Consider the following 17,775-nt stretch of genomic DNA (forward strand, 5'->3'; position numbering starts at 1 on the left):
ATCACACACAAGGCACACGACAACACAGAGAACAGAAGGGAAGGGGAGGGGGACGTGAATGGGACAGTGATTGGTCTGGGTTTGGCACGAGGTATCATTAAATTACCATCACCGATTGGTCGACACCCGGCAGCCAGCAGCAGAGCTGCACTTGCAAATAGAGACCTGCAAACCCGCGGGACCCAACGCAACAGAGTGCGGCGCGGGACAAAACTTGATGGGCAAGTGCGTGTGCTGGTGCGGGCGGGTAGAGACTCGTGTGTGTGTGCGCGGGATGCGGGAAATTAAAATGATTCGCGGGACTTCCGCAATATAGAAATATCTAAACATAAAATATCTAAAAAACAAAAAAATGTTATTCATCTATTGCACAAAAGCAGCAAGAACAACATATATGATTAGTAAGCGCAAGAATAGGCAGTTTCGATTTAAAATCGAATGTTTTAAGATTTTATGAAATCGCGTATGCACTGAGATGTCAGCTTTAAAGGAGCTTTGTTTGTTTGCATTCTGCCGTGGATGCACGCAGTAGGTCATGTTTGCTTTTTTGTTAAGAATAACAGTGGTTTGTGTAAGAAAAAAAGTAACTAGTAATATAACTAGTAATATAACTAGTTACTTTCTCCAGGGAGTAATAAAGTAAAGTAAGGGATTACTATTTTTGAGAGTAATATGTAATATGTAATATATTACTTTTTTGAGTAACTAACCCCAACACTGCTTATAATCAGTTTGTCATTTGGGGAACCAAAAATACAGTGTTAGCATATATTTTGCATACTAATTTAAAAATTATTACATAAAAATTACTGTTAGCTGACATGCAGTTGCAGAGTTACTTATAAAAAAGCTGTCTAAAGGGTACCATCAAAATAATCAAACTGATAATACTAATGTGTCATATTACACATTTATCTCATCTAATACCTGATCTTATGGCTCTTTGAGAAATATTATTATAATTACTTATAAGTCGTCTTTGTATGCTTTAAGTAAAGTGACATGAGAAAAATGGCAAGATATGAGACTTATAATATGTTATAACTATGGAGGAGGTAATCATACTGTTAAAAGCTATAACCACAAATGAAATAAGTAAAACATTATAATACATTAAGACTGTTCTTATGAATACTCATAAGATGATACAACATATAAGTTTTTTTTTATAATGTATTATTAATGTATTATAATGCCTTAAGTTCTCAGATATTTATAATGTATTTATAATGTATTATAAATACAGGCTTCATAGAAAGTGTTACCAAAACTTTTTACAGTGTAGTTAATAGTGAGAATTGGTCTCTAATATGTTATCAACTTATGTTTAAGACAAATAAATTAGAAGATCTTAAAAATATTTGACAATTCTGCTTTTTATGTATTTATTTATTTTTGTGCTCTTTATGCAATGGTGGTTTTTAAAATATATTTCTCTGTTTTTTCTCTTAAGCTGTGACACTCATTCCAGCCTAAGCCTAGAAACCGTAGGGTGGATTTACTGTTGACAGCTTCCTTCTCCAATAGCCAGCACATCCAGTTAGTTAGAGAAATGAGTCACCTCTAAGAGTAACAAGAACATTGCGAAATTGCCCTGGACGTTTCTCAGAAATTGGGATTTGTGAAAGGTAAAAGCATTTCTGTGATTTTAAGAAATAAGCGAGGCCATAGCAGGTATTTTGCCTTATTTCAGTTGTCATAAACATCATTAAATTGCCATAAAGCAAAAGTCCAAGACATCATAGTGGGCAGAGGTTACCATGACATCTTGACACAGTAAATCAAGCATTTGTGCACAGAAACACAACAGAATTTCTTTCATCCTGGACTCAAATTTGATTAAATGTGACTTTATTTTCTACTTCAGTACCATTTATGTCAGATAATATTGTATGGCTCTATTTTATATAGGCTGGAAGCTAGGTCTACAACCTTTTTCAGTACAAGTACTCCTTTTCCCTCTCTGTTTAAGACTTGTGAGGGAAAAAATAATTTGATCCCCTGCTGATTTTGTGTTTGCCTGACAAAAAAAAATGATAGCTCTATAATTTTAATGGTAGGTTTATTTGAACAGTGAGAGACAGCAAAACCAATGAAATCCAGAAAAACGCATTTCAAAAAACGTATAAATTGATTTACATTTTAATGAATGAAATAAGCATTTGATCCCCTATCAATCAGCAAGATTTCTGGCTCCCAGGTGTCTTTTATACAGGTAACGAGCTGAGATTAGGAGCACTCTCAGCTTGTTACCTGTATAAAAGACACCTGTCCACAGAAGTAATCATTCAATCAGATTCCAATCTCTCCACCATGGCCAAGACCAAAGAGCTGTCCAAGGATGTCAGGGACAAGATTGTAGCCCTACACAAGGCTGGAATGGGCTACAAGACCATCACCAAGCAGCTTGTTGATAAGGTAACAACAGCTGATGCGATTATTTGCAAATAGAAGAAACAAAAAAGTCACAAAAAACTGTCAATCTCCCTCAGTCTGGTGCTCCATGCAAGATCTTACCTGGTGGAGTTTTAATAATCATGAGAACAGTGAGGAATCAGCCCAGAACTACACTGGAGGATCTTGTCAATGATCTCAAGGCAGCTGGGAGCATAGTCACCAAGAAAATAATTGGTAACACACTACGCCATGAAGGACTGAAATCCTGCAGTGCATCTGAATGTGCATCTGAACATCTGAATGATTCAGAGGAGAACTGGGTGAAAGACCAAAATCAAGCTCTTTGGCATCAACTCAACTCGCCGTGTTTGGAGGAGGAGGAATGCTATCTATGACCCCAAAAACCATATCCCTACCATTAAACATGGAGGTGGAAACATTATGCTTTGGGGGTGTTTTTCTGCTAAGGGGACAGGACAACTGCAGTGCATCAATGGGACGATGGACTGGGCCATGTACCGTCTAATCTTGGGTGAGAACCTCCTTCCCTCAGCTAGGGTATTGAAAATGGGTCGTGGATGGCTATTCCAGCATGACAATGACCCAAAACACACGGCCAAGGCAACAAAGCAGTGGCTCAAGAAGAAGCACATTAAGGTCCTGGAGTGGCCTAGCCAGTCTCCAGATCTTAATCCCATAGAAAATCTGTGGAGGAAACTGAAGGTTTGAGTTGCCAAACATCAGCCTCGAAACCTTAATGACTTGGAGAGGATCTGTAAAGAGGAGTGGGACAAAACCATTGACAACAAGGGTTTTGCCACCAAGTACTAAGTCATGTCACCTTTTCACCAAGCTGCTTGGCGATGGTCTTGGCGATCCTTGTGTGGGTCTACAGTCTTGTCCCTGACATCCTTGGACAGCTCTTTGGTCTTGGTCATGGTGGAGGGTTTGGAATCTGATTGATTGATTGCTTCTGTGGACAGGTGTCTTTTATACAGGTAACAAGCTGAGATTAGGAGCACTCCCTTTAAGAGACCTGTATAAAAGACACCTGGGAGCCAGAAATCTCGCTGATTGATAGGGGAACAAATACTTATTTCACTCATTAAAATGCAAATCAATTTATAAGTTTTTTTGAAATGCGTTTTTCTGGATTTTTTTATGTTATTCTGTCTCGCACTGTTTAAATAAACCTACCATTAAAATTATAGACTGATCATTTCTTTGTCAGTGGGCAAACGTACAAAATTAGCAGGGGATCAAATAATTTTTTACCCTCACTGTATGCCAATATATGCAAAAGAATATTGAATGTAAACACAAGCATCAAGTCAATTTAGTGTCTACTTCATTGAGTCTCGGCCAGTGTGTTTTACGTGTAGTGATCCTGGTCTGTTGACCCTCTCGTACATGTTCTGGTTCTTTCCAGTCACGTGGGACATGTTCAGGCTCATCAGGATGTACTTTAGCACTGGCTGTAATTGTAGAGGTTGTGCCCTCAAAACCACTGTGTTTCTTTTAATTGGTGCGCCGCTGTATTGTGGAGACGCACAGGGTACAAGGTGAAAGGTCACAAGACACTCTCTATAAGAATGCGTGTCAGCGTATTACTAAGGAAAAAAAATCTCTATCCACAACTCCTTACAGGATTTCTGGTGCATTTTACCTTGTTGAGCTGGAATCAGAAATGCTAATAATGAAAAATCTCAATATAAGACTATAATGAAAAACTATAAATGAAAAAAATGTTTCTATAAATTATTTTAAAAAGTCATTTTTATTGTCCTATGTGTTTCTGTGGTGAACGCTGAACTTATTTAGGTTCAGTGTAACAAAATGTGTGGTGATAGTCAACATTTCATTGCATTGTGCATGACAAATATAGTAAAAAAAACAGCAAATGTGGGAGTAAACATTTTTCAGGGCTGAAGATATAAGGATGAACATTTTGAACAGAATATTCTATAATAAAACCTCCTGAGTCTTTAGTACAAGCAATATTTCAGGTAGAATAAAAAGCACAAAATAAAAATGCAGAAACTTACAAAAAATATCTACAGATATATACGTATATACAGTGCAAGAACAGAAAAGCTTTTTAAAATATAAAACAATCTCTAATCTCTCAACTAAATCTTTCTAAAAATAGAAAACTTACAAAAAAATGCATGACATATATCAGCAGAAGGGCTTTTTTCTCTCAGTAATAATAAATATGCCAGCAGTTGGATTGATATTTCATTGGATTGGCACCTGGACATAATATATTATAGAGCATATATTATATAACATATATAGAGCATAGATTTTGATGTTACACAAAAGAAGAAGTGTTTTTCCATTTTATTTTGGAGGCAAAACAGAATTAGAATTGCTGAAGACACTGAAAGTATATTAAAGGACTTGAACATACTCGAGTCTTATAGTTTCGAAAAGCTAATAAGGCAATCTTAGTACATTATTGATAACATTATCCTCCTTATGGCGGTAGCTTGCATGCACTAAAACATACTTTTGCATATTAGTGCAAGTAGAAAATTATAGAATCTAACCATACAGTGTTGACCTTTCTCGCCGATTTCTTCCCATGTCAGTTTTAATCAAATACGTGGTTAAACGGAAATAAGTTTTTGTAGATATATTGAAGAGTCAGAACATAATTGTTTTGTTTCATTGTGTCAGTATCTTGCTGAGAGGCGTGCAGAGAGGTTACGTGATTGCCCACACAAGCAAACATGTAACCGAAAATTGTGCTGTCAAGATATCAGTTTTGTGACAGGCCATGAATTATTTATTTTTTCTTCAGCAGGAATAGTGAAAATGTTACCTAATCCAACCGCAACCGTGCAATCCACATTAATTCTAAGGTGCACAAACCTGATTGTTTTGTTGTTGGGCAAATAATGTGTCATTGAACCAAAATAATCTGTTAAATGTATATTCTGTCTTCATTTACTCACCGTCACGTAAACCCGAATGACTTATTCTTTCTCCCATTATTGAGATAAAACATGCTGGGATATGTTTTGGGATACCATTTGTGAAAATGCGCAAATGTGAATGAGATTTAAGAGTCGCAGCAGATTGTCATTGAGTAATGACTTCAATTTCATATTGTATGGAAGACTTTGAATACCCTTGTGAAAAAGAAGTGTACTTAATTGTATTAAAAGTGCACTTTGTAATGTCAATTAAAAAAATATTTTAAAGTAGGGCTGTCACGATTATTTTGATAATTGAGTAATCGGGCGATTATTCTGACGATTATTTGAGTAATCGGTCGATTATTTTGACAATTAATCGAGTAATCAGATTTTTTATATATATATATATATATATATATATATATATATTTATTTATTTATTTTTTTGTAGTAACAGCCTTACTACTGTTATTACACTTTACTGCGCAATCTAAACCTTGTTAAATATTGACTAAACAACATTTAATTTAAATGTCCTCTTAATCTTTGCACTAAATCTAAGATGTGCGTCTACAACGCATTACATAATTACGTTGGAAAGGTCACGTACGGTTAGTTTTTCATCTGTGTACTCCGGTTCAAAAAGGTAGGGTATGGCGAAAAAATCTTCAAAATCGTCGGACAACGTATGACTTTTTCACATTCGTTTTGTAAAGACTAGGTTGGTACTTCTAGCCTACGTCCCGCGTGATCTTTTCAACTTGATTATGTAATGGAAACAGAGCTAATGCAAGACGAGCATTTGTGTTTTTTTTTTTATTTTTTTGCTTTCTCGTTGAAGCTGCATTTGGAGCTGCTGATCCCCATTGAAGTCCTCTATATAGAGAAAAATCCTGGAATGTATTCCTCAAAAACCTTAATTTCTGAAGAACAAAAGACATGGACATCTTGGATGACATGGGGTTGAGTAAATGATCAGGACATTCTGGAGTGGACTAATCCTTTAAGTCCTACTTAAGTGGATCAATAAATACTCATAAATTCAAACAAATTTACAGTTGAGGTCAAAAGTGTACACCCCCTTTCAGAATCTTCAAAATGTTAATTATTTTACCAAAATAAGAGGAATCATACAAAATACACGTTATGAGATATTTCACATAAAAGATGTTTACATGTAGTCCACAAGAGAAAATAATAGTTGAATTTTTTAAAATGACCCCGTTTAAAAGTTTACATACACTTCTTAATACTGTGTTGTTACCTGATTGATCCACAGCTGTGTTTTTTGTTGTTTAGTTAGTTTAGTTAGTTGTTCATGAGTCCCTTGTTTGTCCTGAACAGTTAAACTACCCGCTGTTCTTCAGAAAAATCCTTCAGGTCTCACAAATTCTTTGGTTTTCCAGCATTTTTGTGTATTCAAACCCATTCCAACAATGACTGTATGAATTTGAGTTCCATCTTTTCACACTGAGGACAACTGAGGGACTCATATGCAACTATTACAGAAGGTTCATATGCTCACTGATGCTCCAGAAGGAAAAAAAAAAAAAAAAAAAAAACATTAAAAGCTGGGGGTTGAAAACTTTCGAACAGAATGGAGATTTGTCAATTTTGCCTAAATATCCTATTTTTTCATTTAGTACTGCCCTTCAAAGGCTACAGGGTAGTTACATGTTTCCCAGAAAAAACAAGTTACATTTACACTGATCTTAATGCATTGTATAATAGTTGCATATGAGTCCCTCAGTTGTCCTCAGTGTAAAAAGATGGATCTCAAAATAATAGTCATTGTTCAAAAGGGTTCAAATACACAGAAATGCTGAAAAACCAGCACCTGAAGGACTTTTCTGAAGAACAGCAGGCAGTTCCAGGTGGTCCAGGAAAAACAAGGGACTCCTGAACATCTATCACTAAACAAACAAACAAACAAAAAAAAAAAAAACACAGCTGTGGATCATCAACACAGTATTAAGAATCAAGGGGGTGTAAACTTTTGAACAGGGTTGAATTTATAAAAATATAAATTCAACTATTATTTTTTTTCTTGTGGACTATATGTAATATCTTTACATATAGTCTATACTATCTTTTATGTGAAATATCTTATTCAGGTCAGTACTAAATTAGTCTCAGCCTCAGATTCACGCCCACGGAACGTTGGCTAAACGTCTGATGCATATGGTACGCTTAACTGGAAACACTTCAGGAATGTTGAAGTCGTCATCTGATTCATTGAATTTGATCACATTTCCGGGAGACGCGAGTGTCGCGTTTATTTTCGGTCCACCGGGAAACAAAGCGCAGACTGATCTACTCGGCGTTTTGCTAAAATGTGCTCATGCAGACGTCATTGCTGTTATACACACTTGCGACGTTCGCAAACAAATTACTGACTTAATGCTTGTTCTCCCTCTTCTTATTTAACTTCCAATGCTGGTTATTTCAATGACTGACATGTTGCATGCCAGTTTGTTGTTGTGGGGGCATTTCCACGCCCCGAAACGTGACGCTGAACGAAACGAACTGTGATTGGTTGTTTGGCATGTCGGTCAAACGGCCTTATGGGCGGACCTTGGCCAATGAAAGCTGCCATGAATACCAGACCTTCAGCCGTCAGTCTGAAGGTCTGGATACGCGAGACTAGTACTAAATAAACAAAAACATGTATTTTTTATGGTCCCTCTTATTTTGGTAAAAATAACATTTTGCAGATTCCTAAAGAAGGGTGTAAACTTTTGAGCTAAACTTTATGCTAAAACTGTATGTAAGGTATGCTAAAGTGTACTACTTTTTCACAAGGAAGATATACGTATAGATATATTTTTGTCCTTTTTGAAGCTTTCCAGTACTTGGTCACTATTTATTTTTATTCTACAGTATGAGCAGCGTGAACATTCTGCTAAAAATCTCAAAAAGATAGTCATACAGGTTTGAAACAGCACAGCGGTGAGTAAATGATGGCATCATTTTTATACTGGCCAGAACTATAATCTGTCATCACCCTTCATATTAATACTGTAAAAAAGTGGCCATTCACACAAAAGTAAACTCCTGAAAAACATAGGCACATTCATGGCACATCATACAAACAAACTTTTCTTTCTCCCTGTAAAGTTATTTAAAAGTTCTTAAGATTGAACCAGCATTAAGAAGTCACGGGGCCGTGTCCGTTCACCTCAGTGGACACCCTGCGCTTGTACCCAGAGTATTCGCCGATAAACGACCCGTCTTCATTGAACTCGCAGTCATCCTCCTCTGACATCACAGAGCTGTCCTCGCTGCTATCATCCTCTTTGATGTCTGCGAACAATTGCTGGCTGCTCTTCAGCGGCTTCTCGTCATTGTCACTGTCAGACACAGAGAAAAATGAGTCAAATTCAGCTCAGAGTGACTAAGAAGATGATACTAGTCAAGACTGGCAGACAGCGTGGGTGAAAAAGGGTGTAGGGGAAGGATGCAATCACTGCTTTCTGCTAATTACTAATTGCAAAGACTTCAAGGCCTGATGGCAATTCTCAAAACTAGAGAGAGAGAGAGAAAATTGCAGAGCGCCGGTCACGGCAGCCAATGAGCAGACCGACTTAAGAACTGCTTTGTGTGCCTGTAGACAAACAGCCTGTCAGAGTACTTTAGTCCCTAAGGAATGATGGGACAAACCAAAATTAGCTGCCAATTTGAGAGCAGGCACACTGCCAGCAAGCAGGTGTCTGTATAGAGACAGGGGGTCACCTCGTAAGCTCCCAATTACTATGAGATGCCACAACATCTTGGATAGCGATAAAATAAATCCAGACAGAACATTTATTAGGATAAACTGACATTTGTCCTCTTTTAATTTTGGAAATAATAGTCCTGCTGACCACAGGAGGACATTTCACTGAAGGGAATGAATTGCGTCATCTTTCAGACAAAAAAAAAAAAAAAAACGTAAAAATGAGATGCTTTTAACAATTAATTGGTGCAGATAAAAACTAAAATAATTTTATCAGAACCTGTGTTCACTAGATATCTTATGCTCACCAAGGCTGCATTTATTTGATAAAAAAGCAGTAAAAATAGTAATATTGTGAAATACTGCTATAATGTAAAATAAATCCAATTTAAAATAATGGAAAATAAAATTTCCTTCAGAAATCATTCTAATGTCCTGATTTGCAATTTCTTTTTATTATTAATGGTCAAAACAATTCACTGCTTCATATTTTTGTGGAAACCATGATACAGTAATATTCAAGTGTTTGGTGTCATTATTGTATGTATTTTTCTTTAAGAAAGTAATACTTTCATACAGCAAGGATGCATTAAATTAATCAAAAGTGACAGTAAATACTTGTAATAATAAATAATCAGAGTTCTATTAATCAGAGTCCTGAAAAAAGTCAGTGTCCACATAAATAGTAAGCAATGAAAACTGTTTTCAAGATTAATAATAATAAGAAGAAGAACGATTATTAATGCAGCTGAAATCAAAAGTTTACATACACCTTGCAGAATCTGCAAAATGTTAATTATTTGACCAAAATGAGAGGGATCATAGAAAATGCATGTTATTTTTTTATTTAGTACTGACCTGAATAAGATATTACGTATATTTACATATAAAATGACCCTGTTCAAAAGTTTACATACACTTGATTCTTAATACTGTGTTGTTTCCTGAATGATCCACAGCTGTGTTTTTTGTTTAGTGATAGTTTTTCATGAGTTCATTGTTTGTTAAACAGTTAAACTGCCTGCTGTTCTTAAGAAAAAATCCTTTAGCTCCCACAAATTCTTTGGTTTTTCAGCATTTTGTGTATTCGAACCCTTTCTAACAATGACTGTATGATTTTGAGATCCATCTTTTCACTGAGGACTCATATGCAACTATTACAGAAGGTTCAAACACTCACTGATGCTTTAGAAGGAAACAAGATGCATTGATGATAAGGGGAAATGTAAATTATTTTGTCTTCTGGGAAACATGTAAGCTTCTGTAGCTTCAGAAGGGCAGTACTAAAAAAAAATAAGAAAAAATAAGGAAACTGTACACATTTTCATTCGGTTCAAAAGTTTTCACCCCCATCTTATAATGTAATGTATTTCCTTCTGAAGCATCAGTGAGTTTTTGAACCTTCTGTAAAAGTTGCATATGAGTCCCTCAGTTCTCCACAGTGTGAGAAGATGGATCTCAAAATTATTTTGGTAAAACAATTGACATTTTGTGGATTGTGCAAGGTGTATGTAAACTTTTGACCTCAACTGTAAGTGAGCAGCAAATCAGCATATTAAAATGATTTCTGAAGGATCATGTGACACTGAAGACTAGAGTAATGATACAAAAAATTCAGCTTTGCATCACAGGCATTAATTACCTTTTAAAATATATTACGATAGAAAACAATTATTTTAAACTGTAATAATAATGAATTCAGCCTTTGTGAGTTTAAAAGACTATATGCTATTTTCATTCAGTACTTCTGTTTCAACTGATTTCTTCCCTTGCCTTACTTTAGTTATCAGCATTTGTTAAATCCTTTATTAGTCACCCTGTAATATCACTAATAGTATCCCAGAATCCAATGCACTAGATCATATTACAGCGCATTAAATGAATATCACCAATGGTGTAACACGATAAACCTGCTCTTCTACTCCCAAAAGTGTAATAAATCAGTAGCCTCCTTGTGTAAGCCAGAGTAATGCAGTTTTGAATGCCTCTGAGGCTACCGTCATACTCCACAGCTGGTACGGGACGCGCTTCCCTATCTGGTTTCTTTGGTTAGCAGATGTTTGAGTGTGTCTGGTGCTGTAACTCCCCAAACAAGGCTAGCGTACAGATCAGACGCCGAGCCTCTGCTGAAGCTGCATTTCTTTCCTGAGGGAGGAATAAAACGGGCATCTCTGTGTCTAAGTGTAATGAGATGGAAACACATTTATGGATTCAAGCTACTCCATTTGCAAGTACACAAGTTAACTGCATGCAGCCCCCATTTTCGCTTGCCTCTGGTCTGTTTTTCACACAGGTTTTTAATGTGCCACTTGTCACTTTACACCAGGTTGTAACAGTTTCACAGCCGTGATTGGTTGAAGTGTTTTTCCAATATTAACTACATCTTTTTTTTTTTTTTTTTTTTTTTTTTGTAATCCAAGAAACTGATTTTAATATAAACAGTTAAAAAGATTTGTAATATACATATTTTTTTAAAATAAATCTCTTATGCTGCGTTCACACCGCCCCAAACGTCAGCGTCAGTTGCCGCAAGATTACATGTAAAGTCTATGGTTGAGTCCGTCAAAGGTCCGTCAGAGGCTCTGCGGTGCGTTGTGTGCGTTGGATCCGTCAACTTTTCAAGCGTTACCTGCGTTTCAAGTGTCAACGCAGCAAACGCAAGCAACGTAGAAGTTCAGCTAGCTGAACTTTTGATGGACTTGATGCACTTGACACAGTGCGTCAACCAATCAGAGCGTCTCACTGTAGCGACGTCACCACACATATCTTGAATGAAGCGGGAGCAGAAAAAAAATAATTTTCAATTTAATTATATTATATTATATATATTGCTCATTGTAGCCGTCTGCAATCGCAGAGAATTGTATGATCCGTCCTCGTTGTTGTATAAAGACAGGAATGTAAAGGAACTTGCTTGGATGAAGATCGCTGAAGAGATAGGGATGCCGGGTAAGTTATCAAATCTTTTCTCAATGTAATTATTTCCCATTTCGTTAGCTAGCGAAACATGGTCATGAGAAGATTCCAAAATGTTCACTCCCTACTAGTTTGCCATTGTTTATTGAGGGGAAGTGTGCAAACTAGATGCATTGGAAGCGTTGCCTGACGTGTGCGGTGTGAACACATCAAAAAGCAAGCGTTGCAAACTTCAACGTACATGCGTCAAACTAGATGCATTGGAGCGTTGCCTGACGCAGACAAAGTGTGCGGTGTGAACGCACCATTATACAGTAAAAACACTAATATTGTGAAATATTAATACAATACTATACTATTTTGTATTGTTATATCTTTTAAATTGTAATTTATTCCTATGATTCAAATTTTCAGCATCATTACTCCAGTCATCAGTGTCACATGATCCTTCAGAAATCAAGACTTTACTGTCATTTTTGACCAATTTAAGGTGTTCTTGCTAAATCAAAGTATCAATTTCTTTATAAAAAAAATCATACTGTTTCCAAAATTTGTAATATATCAACAGATTTCCATTTGTATGTCAGATAGATTTTACTTTAAATAATAATTAGCAAATCAACAGGTTCTGACCTCTTAAAGAGCTAAATTTGGCATATGTAATATTTACAATTATCTAGTCAATGGGGAAATATACATATACATATATATATATATATATATATATATATATATATATATATATATATATATGGGCCATTCTACAGAATTGCTGCAAAATGCTGTCTCACAACCAAAAAACACATTTTAACAAGCATTCAAATCTTAGATGTTTACTAAGATCCTTCAATTAATAGTTAAGATGTTATTATAGCGTTTGGTTCAATATATATTCTAACATATTAATCCTTAACTTTGATATATAATCAACTTTTTGCCCTTTACAAAGAAAAACTGGATTCAAAATATAACATATCTCATAATCACATTTGAAATATTGTTAAAATTGTACCTCTGAAAACATTTTAATAAAATAAAATGCAGCAGAGAGCTTCTGTTTTTCACCTGTTGAGTTGATTAAAACAGCTTATTCCCAATGAATCAGGGTAATTAGGATGCTTTGAACAGCTTGGACTATTTGGAATGGTATAGAACTTTGGATTTTCCCATAGACTGTGACAGTTTGCAAAGGGTTTGAATAATTTTGGACATGCCACTTTTTGTTCAAATGTAAATAAAAGCTGAGAAATATTTTTTTCCACAATGATGCCTCTTGTACATCATCTTTTTGGGAGAAGCCTGTGTCATTTCCGGTAAAAAAAAAAAAAACTTGCTGGTTGAATATAAGTAACTTTAAGTCAGAATTTGCCAGGGGTATAAATAATTTCGGGCTTTACTGTATATATTTACATATTCAATAAAAAAAATACTATTTTTTACTATTTAACTATTTACTTTCATTACTTTTTCAGGCCTGGAAATGTTTAATATGGAAAAGTCCCAGATATTTTTTAAGTGTTTCTATAACTGAGGAAGTTGTACTACAGCCTTACTACACAAAACAACTATCAACATACACCACTACACTAAAAATCTGACTTTTGAGCTAAACAAAGCTGCCGTTTACTACCTGTGTGTGGGCTAGTGAGCACACAGTCAGTTGAAGCTTGAGGAGCAATGCTTTCCATGAGGCTCCAAGTAAATGGTGTGCATGTAGGGTTTATTTGCAGGAGATAAAGGCATTAAGAAATGACATTACAAGAACTCAGTGACATGAAGAACTTGTGTCATGATCTATAACAGAACTAGTGTTGCTCTCTGACCTGTACTCGCAAGGGAATTCTTCGCCCCTGGCGTGAGATTCAGGATCAGCCGGAGTTTCCTCTTTTTCCTTCACTGCCAAGAAAAAAAATGCAAAGAAGTTATTTATCATAAAATAATATTTGGGGAGATTTGATTGTAGTGAAATTACAACATTCAAGAAGAGAGCTCTGCGTATTGGTTTCTCAGCTGCCTTTGAAATTTCTTTCCTTGATATAATTTCAAAAATGACATTTATTGCTATTCATAAGAGATAATATGATATCAACTTGTTTTGCAAATGCTGAGTAAACATTCAATACTTCCTATTCTCCAAATTTGGGAGAATATGTTGTGTTTTGCTGTGTGGAAGCACATCAAGGACACTGACTGCCTTTTAGATGAACTACTGTGTGCTGAACTTGACTGTAAGACATGGCCTTACTGGTGAAAACATTTATTCTTTTCAGCTTGGTAAGGTATAAATAACCTACATGTAAAGTATAGCTAACTGCCACAGTGATGTAAGAACAAATGTCTAGCAAAGCCTTAGGCTTTATCCTATAAGCTCCATAAGGGTTCTTATGCATTTTAATGCATTGCAGTAATCCATTCAGGACATAATTAGTTCTTGAATTCATTAAAAGCATTTCATATTGGTTAAATATGTGACCCTAGACCAAAATAACAGTCATAAGGCTCATTTTGTGAAATTGAGATTTATACATCAAGTGGAATAAATAAGCTTCCCATTGATGTATGGTTTGTTAGGATTGGACGAAATTTGGCTGAGATACAACTATGTGAAAATCTGGAATCTGAGGGTGCAAAAAATCTAAATATTGAGAAAATCGCCTTTAAAGTTTCCAAATGAAGTTCTTAGCAATAGGCCTACATATTACTAATCAAATATTAAGTTTTAATACATTTATATTCGGAAATGTACAAAATATCTTCATGGAACATGATTTTAACATAATATCCTAATGATAATTGATAATTTTGTTCATACAATGTATATTTAGCCCTTGCTAAAAAATATACCCGTGGTACTTAAGACTGGTTTTGTGGTCCAGGGTCACATATATGTGAGGAACAAAAGAAGACCAGTAGGAGCAGGTGAGGACAAGCCAATAAAGCTCACTGATCCCAGTTATCCGTCTGACACTGCTAGTAATAAGTCTATGGGTTGGTGCGACAGAGCCACACAACACAAAGCTAACAAAAGCACCAAGCGAAGGTGTGTTCGCATTGACTACAGAGAACTGAGAGCTCGAACAGAGGTCTATATGACCTCTGAAGCTGTTTGCGTCTTACCTGCGTACTTGCCGCCTTTGTTCTTGAGCACAAAACAGCCGATGAGGACAAGCAGAGTTAGTAATGCCACCACGCACAATATCGCCACAAACCACTTCTGGGATGCCATGAGTTGTTTACTAGGCACTGCAAGGACAAAGGAGAGTTTGTTTTTGGAAAAATGTCATTCATGAACACAGTCATACTGATGTCAACTTGAAAACATTGGAAAATAACACAGATGGGTTAGAATACTTGTTGGGTTTGAGCTGGTATAAGATGGTCCTTAGCTGGCCATGAGCTGGTTTAAGCTGGTCCTTAACTGGTCATGTGCTGGTCCTAACTTAGGACCAGCACATGTCCAGCTTAAACCAGCTCATGACCAGCACATGTCCAGCTAAGGACCAGTTTAAACCAGCTCAAACTACACTCTTAAAAATAAAGGTGCTTCACAAAGTCATAGAAGAACATTTTTTTTGTCTAAATGGTTCCATAAGGAACCTTAAACATCTGAAGGACCGTTCTGTTTCACAAAAAGGTTCTTTGTGGTGAAAGAAGTTTTTTTTCAACAGGGTTCTGTGGGTCCTATGCCAAATTCTGATGTGGTTTGTCAAATGAGGGCAACCAGAACCCAAAGAGTATTTAAATGGATCATATTAATTTTAAATTACTTGAAGGCTCAGTTTCACAGACAGGGTTTAGGTTAAGCCAGGATTAGGCCACAGTTCAATTAGGACATTTAAGTAGTTTTTATAAATATTCCTTAGATAAAACCATTACTGGTGTGCATCTTCACTGTAAAAAGATTTCACCAGTTTTAACTTAAAAACTTAAGTTCTGCAGCTGCCTTAACATTTTAAGTTAAATCAACTTAAAAGTACAAGTCTTTTTAACTAATTTTATTGTCGTGAGTTGAAATGACTTGTAGTTTTAAGTTGATTTAACTAAGGCAGCTGCTGAACTTAAGTTTTTAAGTTGAAACTGCTGAAATCTTTTTACAGTGTTGAGACAAAACAATAAATCTGACATATTTTAAGATCAGTCAAGTTTCTTTCAGTTCAAACAACTCAGACTTACATTTTAGTCTAGGACTAGTCTTAAGCCTTGTCTATGAAACCAGGGGGACGTTTACTCCTTGTAGCAAAAATAGTTAACGTCTTAACATTTTATAAATGTTTGGAACACATTTGCCACCAATTCTCCATCATAAATGGCTCTTCTTTGTTGGTGTCTCGAGGCTGTGGGTTTGCTGACAAAATGAAATAATCAGGAAGCCAGTTGCAAATAAATTTCAGTCACTTGTTTCTTATATGTGACCCTGGACCACAAAACCAGTCATAAGGTTAAATTTTACAAAACTGAGATGTATATATAATATGAAAGCTCAATAAATAAGCTTTCTATTGATGCATGGTTTGTTAGGATAGGACAATATTTGGCCGAGATACATCTATTTGAAAATCTGGAATCTGAGGGTGCGAAAAAATAAAAATCCTGAGAAAATCACCTTTAAAGTTGTCCAAATTAGGTTCTTAACAATGCATATTACTAATCAAAAATTACATTTTGATACATTTACAGTAGGAATTTTACAAAAAATCTTCATGGAACATGATCTTTACTTAAATTCCTAATGATTTTTGGCATAAAAGAAAAATCAATAATTTTGACCCATGCAATGTATTTTTGGCTATTGCTACAAACATACCCCAGCGACTTAAGACTGGTTTTGTGGTCCAGGGTCACATATAGGGTCCGTGGGAAGCATATGCAGAGTTGTAGGTGCTACATCTAGCAGTCATACATAATTCAGTGAGATTATCATTAGTTCTTCTGGTGCTTATGAATAACATTATCTACCCTACTTCCTCTGTATCTGACAGAAACTTGGCCCATCTATTCAGTGCGAAGTAATACAGAGTAGACATCACTGACGTGTTAGAAAGTTATCGGTAACATGCTATTTTACAGTCTTTAATGATCTTACACTCAATTACCTTACAGTCTCAAAGGGATAGTTCACCCTAAAAAAAAAATTCTGTCATTAATTACTCCCCCTCATGTCGTTCCAAACCCGTAAGACCTTTGTTCATCTTCAGAACACAAATTAACATATTTTTGATGAAATCCGAGAAAGGAAGGGAAGAAATTGTTGAATAAAGTTGTTATTTTTGTGTTCGGTGTGCACAAAAAGTATTCTGGTAGCTTCATAAGGTTGAACTACCTTTCTGGGCCTTGAACGTGGTAGTTGCATTGCTGTCTATGCAGGGTCAGAAATCTTTTGAATTTTATCAAAAATATTAAGGTCTTACAGGTTTGGAACGACATGAGGTAATTAATTAATGACAGAATGTTCATTTTTGGTTGAACTATTCCTTTAAGGTCATTTTTTCTAGAGTGGAACTTTCTGGTTTTAAAAGATAGTTAGATAAAGTTAGTATTTTTTGAGGCAAAGTTCTAGCAACCACACAGCTGCTGTTTTCCCCCTGTAAAATTCACAGCTTTATTTTTTACAGCACATTCGATAAACCTATAATTGTGAAGTATAATAAAAAAACTGCTTGCTCAATGGAATGGGAGACCTTGTTTTTATACACCAGTGCTAATGCACCCACAGGAAGAATATCACACACTATACCATGTCAGTGATACCTTTAATGCTGTTCTACAGGCTAAATTCTCTAACTTCTCACCTTTCCTGGTCTTGAAAACCTCTTCAAAAATGCT

General features: G+C 35.7%; 1 protein-coding gene across 1 annotated transcript in view; it reads right to left on the reverse strand.

The window, feature by feature from the left end:
* Window positions 1–4,155: 4,155 nt before the first annotated feature.
* chl1a (cell adhesion molecule L1-like a) overlaps window positions 4,156–17,775 on the reverse strand; it is a 49,232-nt gene continuing 35,612 nt past the window's right edge. The window contains 3 exon segments of the mRNA XM_073822831.1: window positions 4,156–8,671; window positions 13,776–13,848; window positions 15,070–15,195. Coding sequence (XP_073678932.1) covers window positions 8,470–8,671; window positions 13,776–13,848; window positions 15,070–15,195 — 401 coding nt within the window. The 3' untranslated portion in view covers window positions 4,156–8,469.

Source organism: Garra rufa, chromosome 18 (assembly GCF_049309525.1).
Source record: "Garra rufa chromosome 18, GarRuf1.0, whole genome shotgun sequence".
NCBI classification, from domain to species: Eukaryota; Metazoa; Chordata; class Actinopteri; order Cypriniformes; family Cyprinidae; genus Garra; species Garra rufa.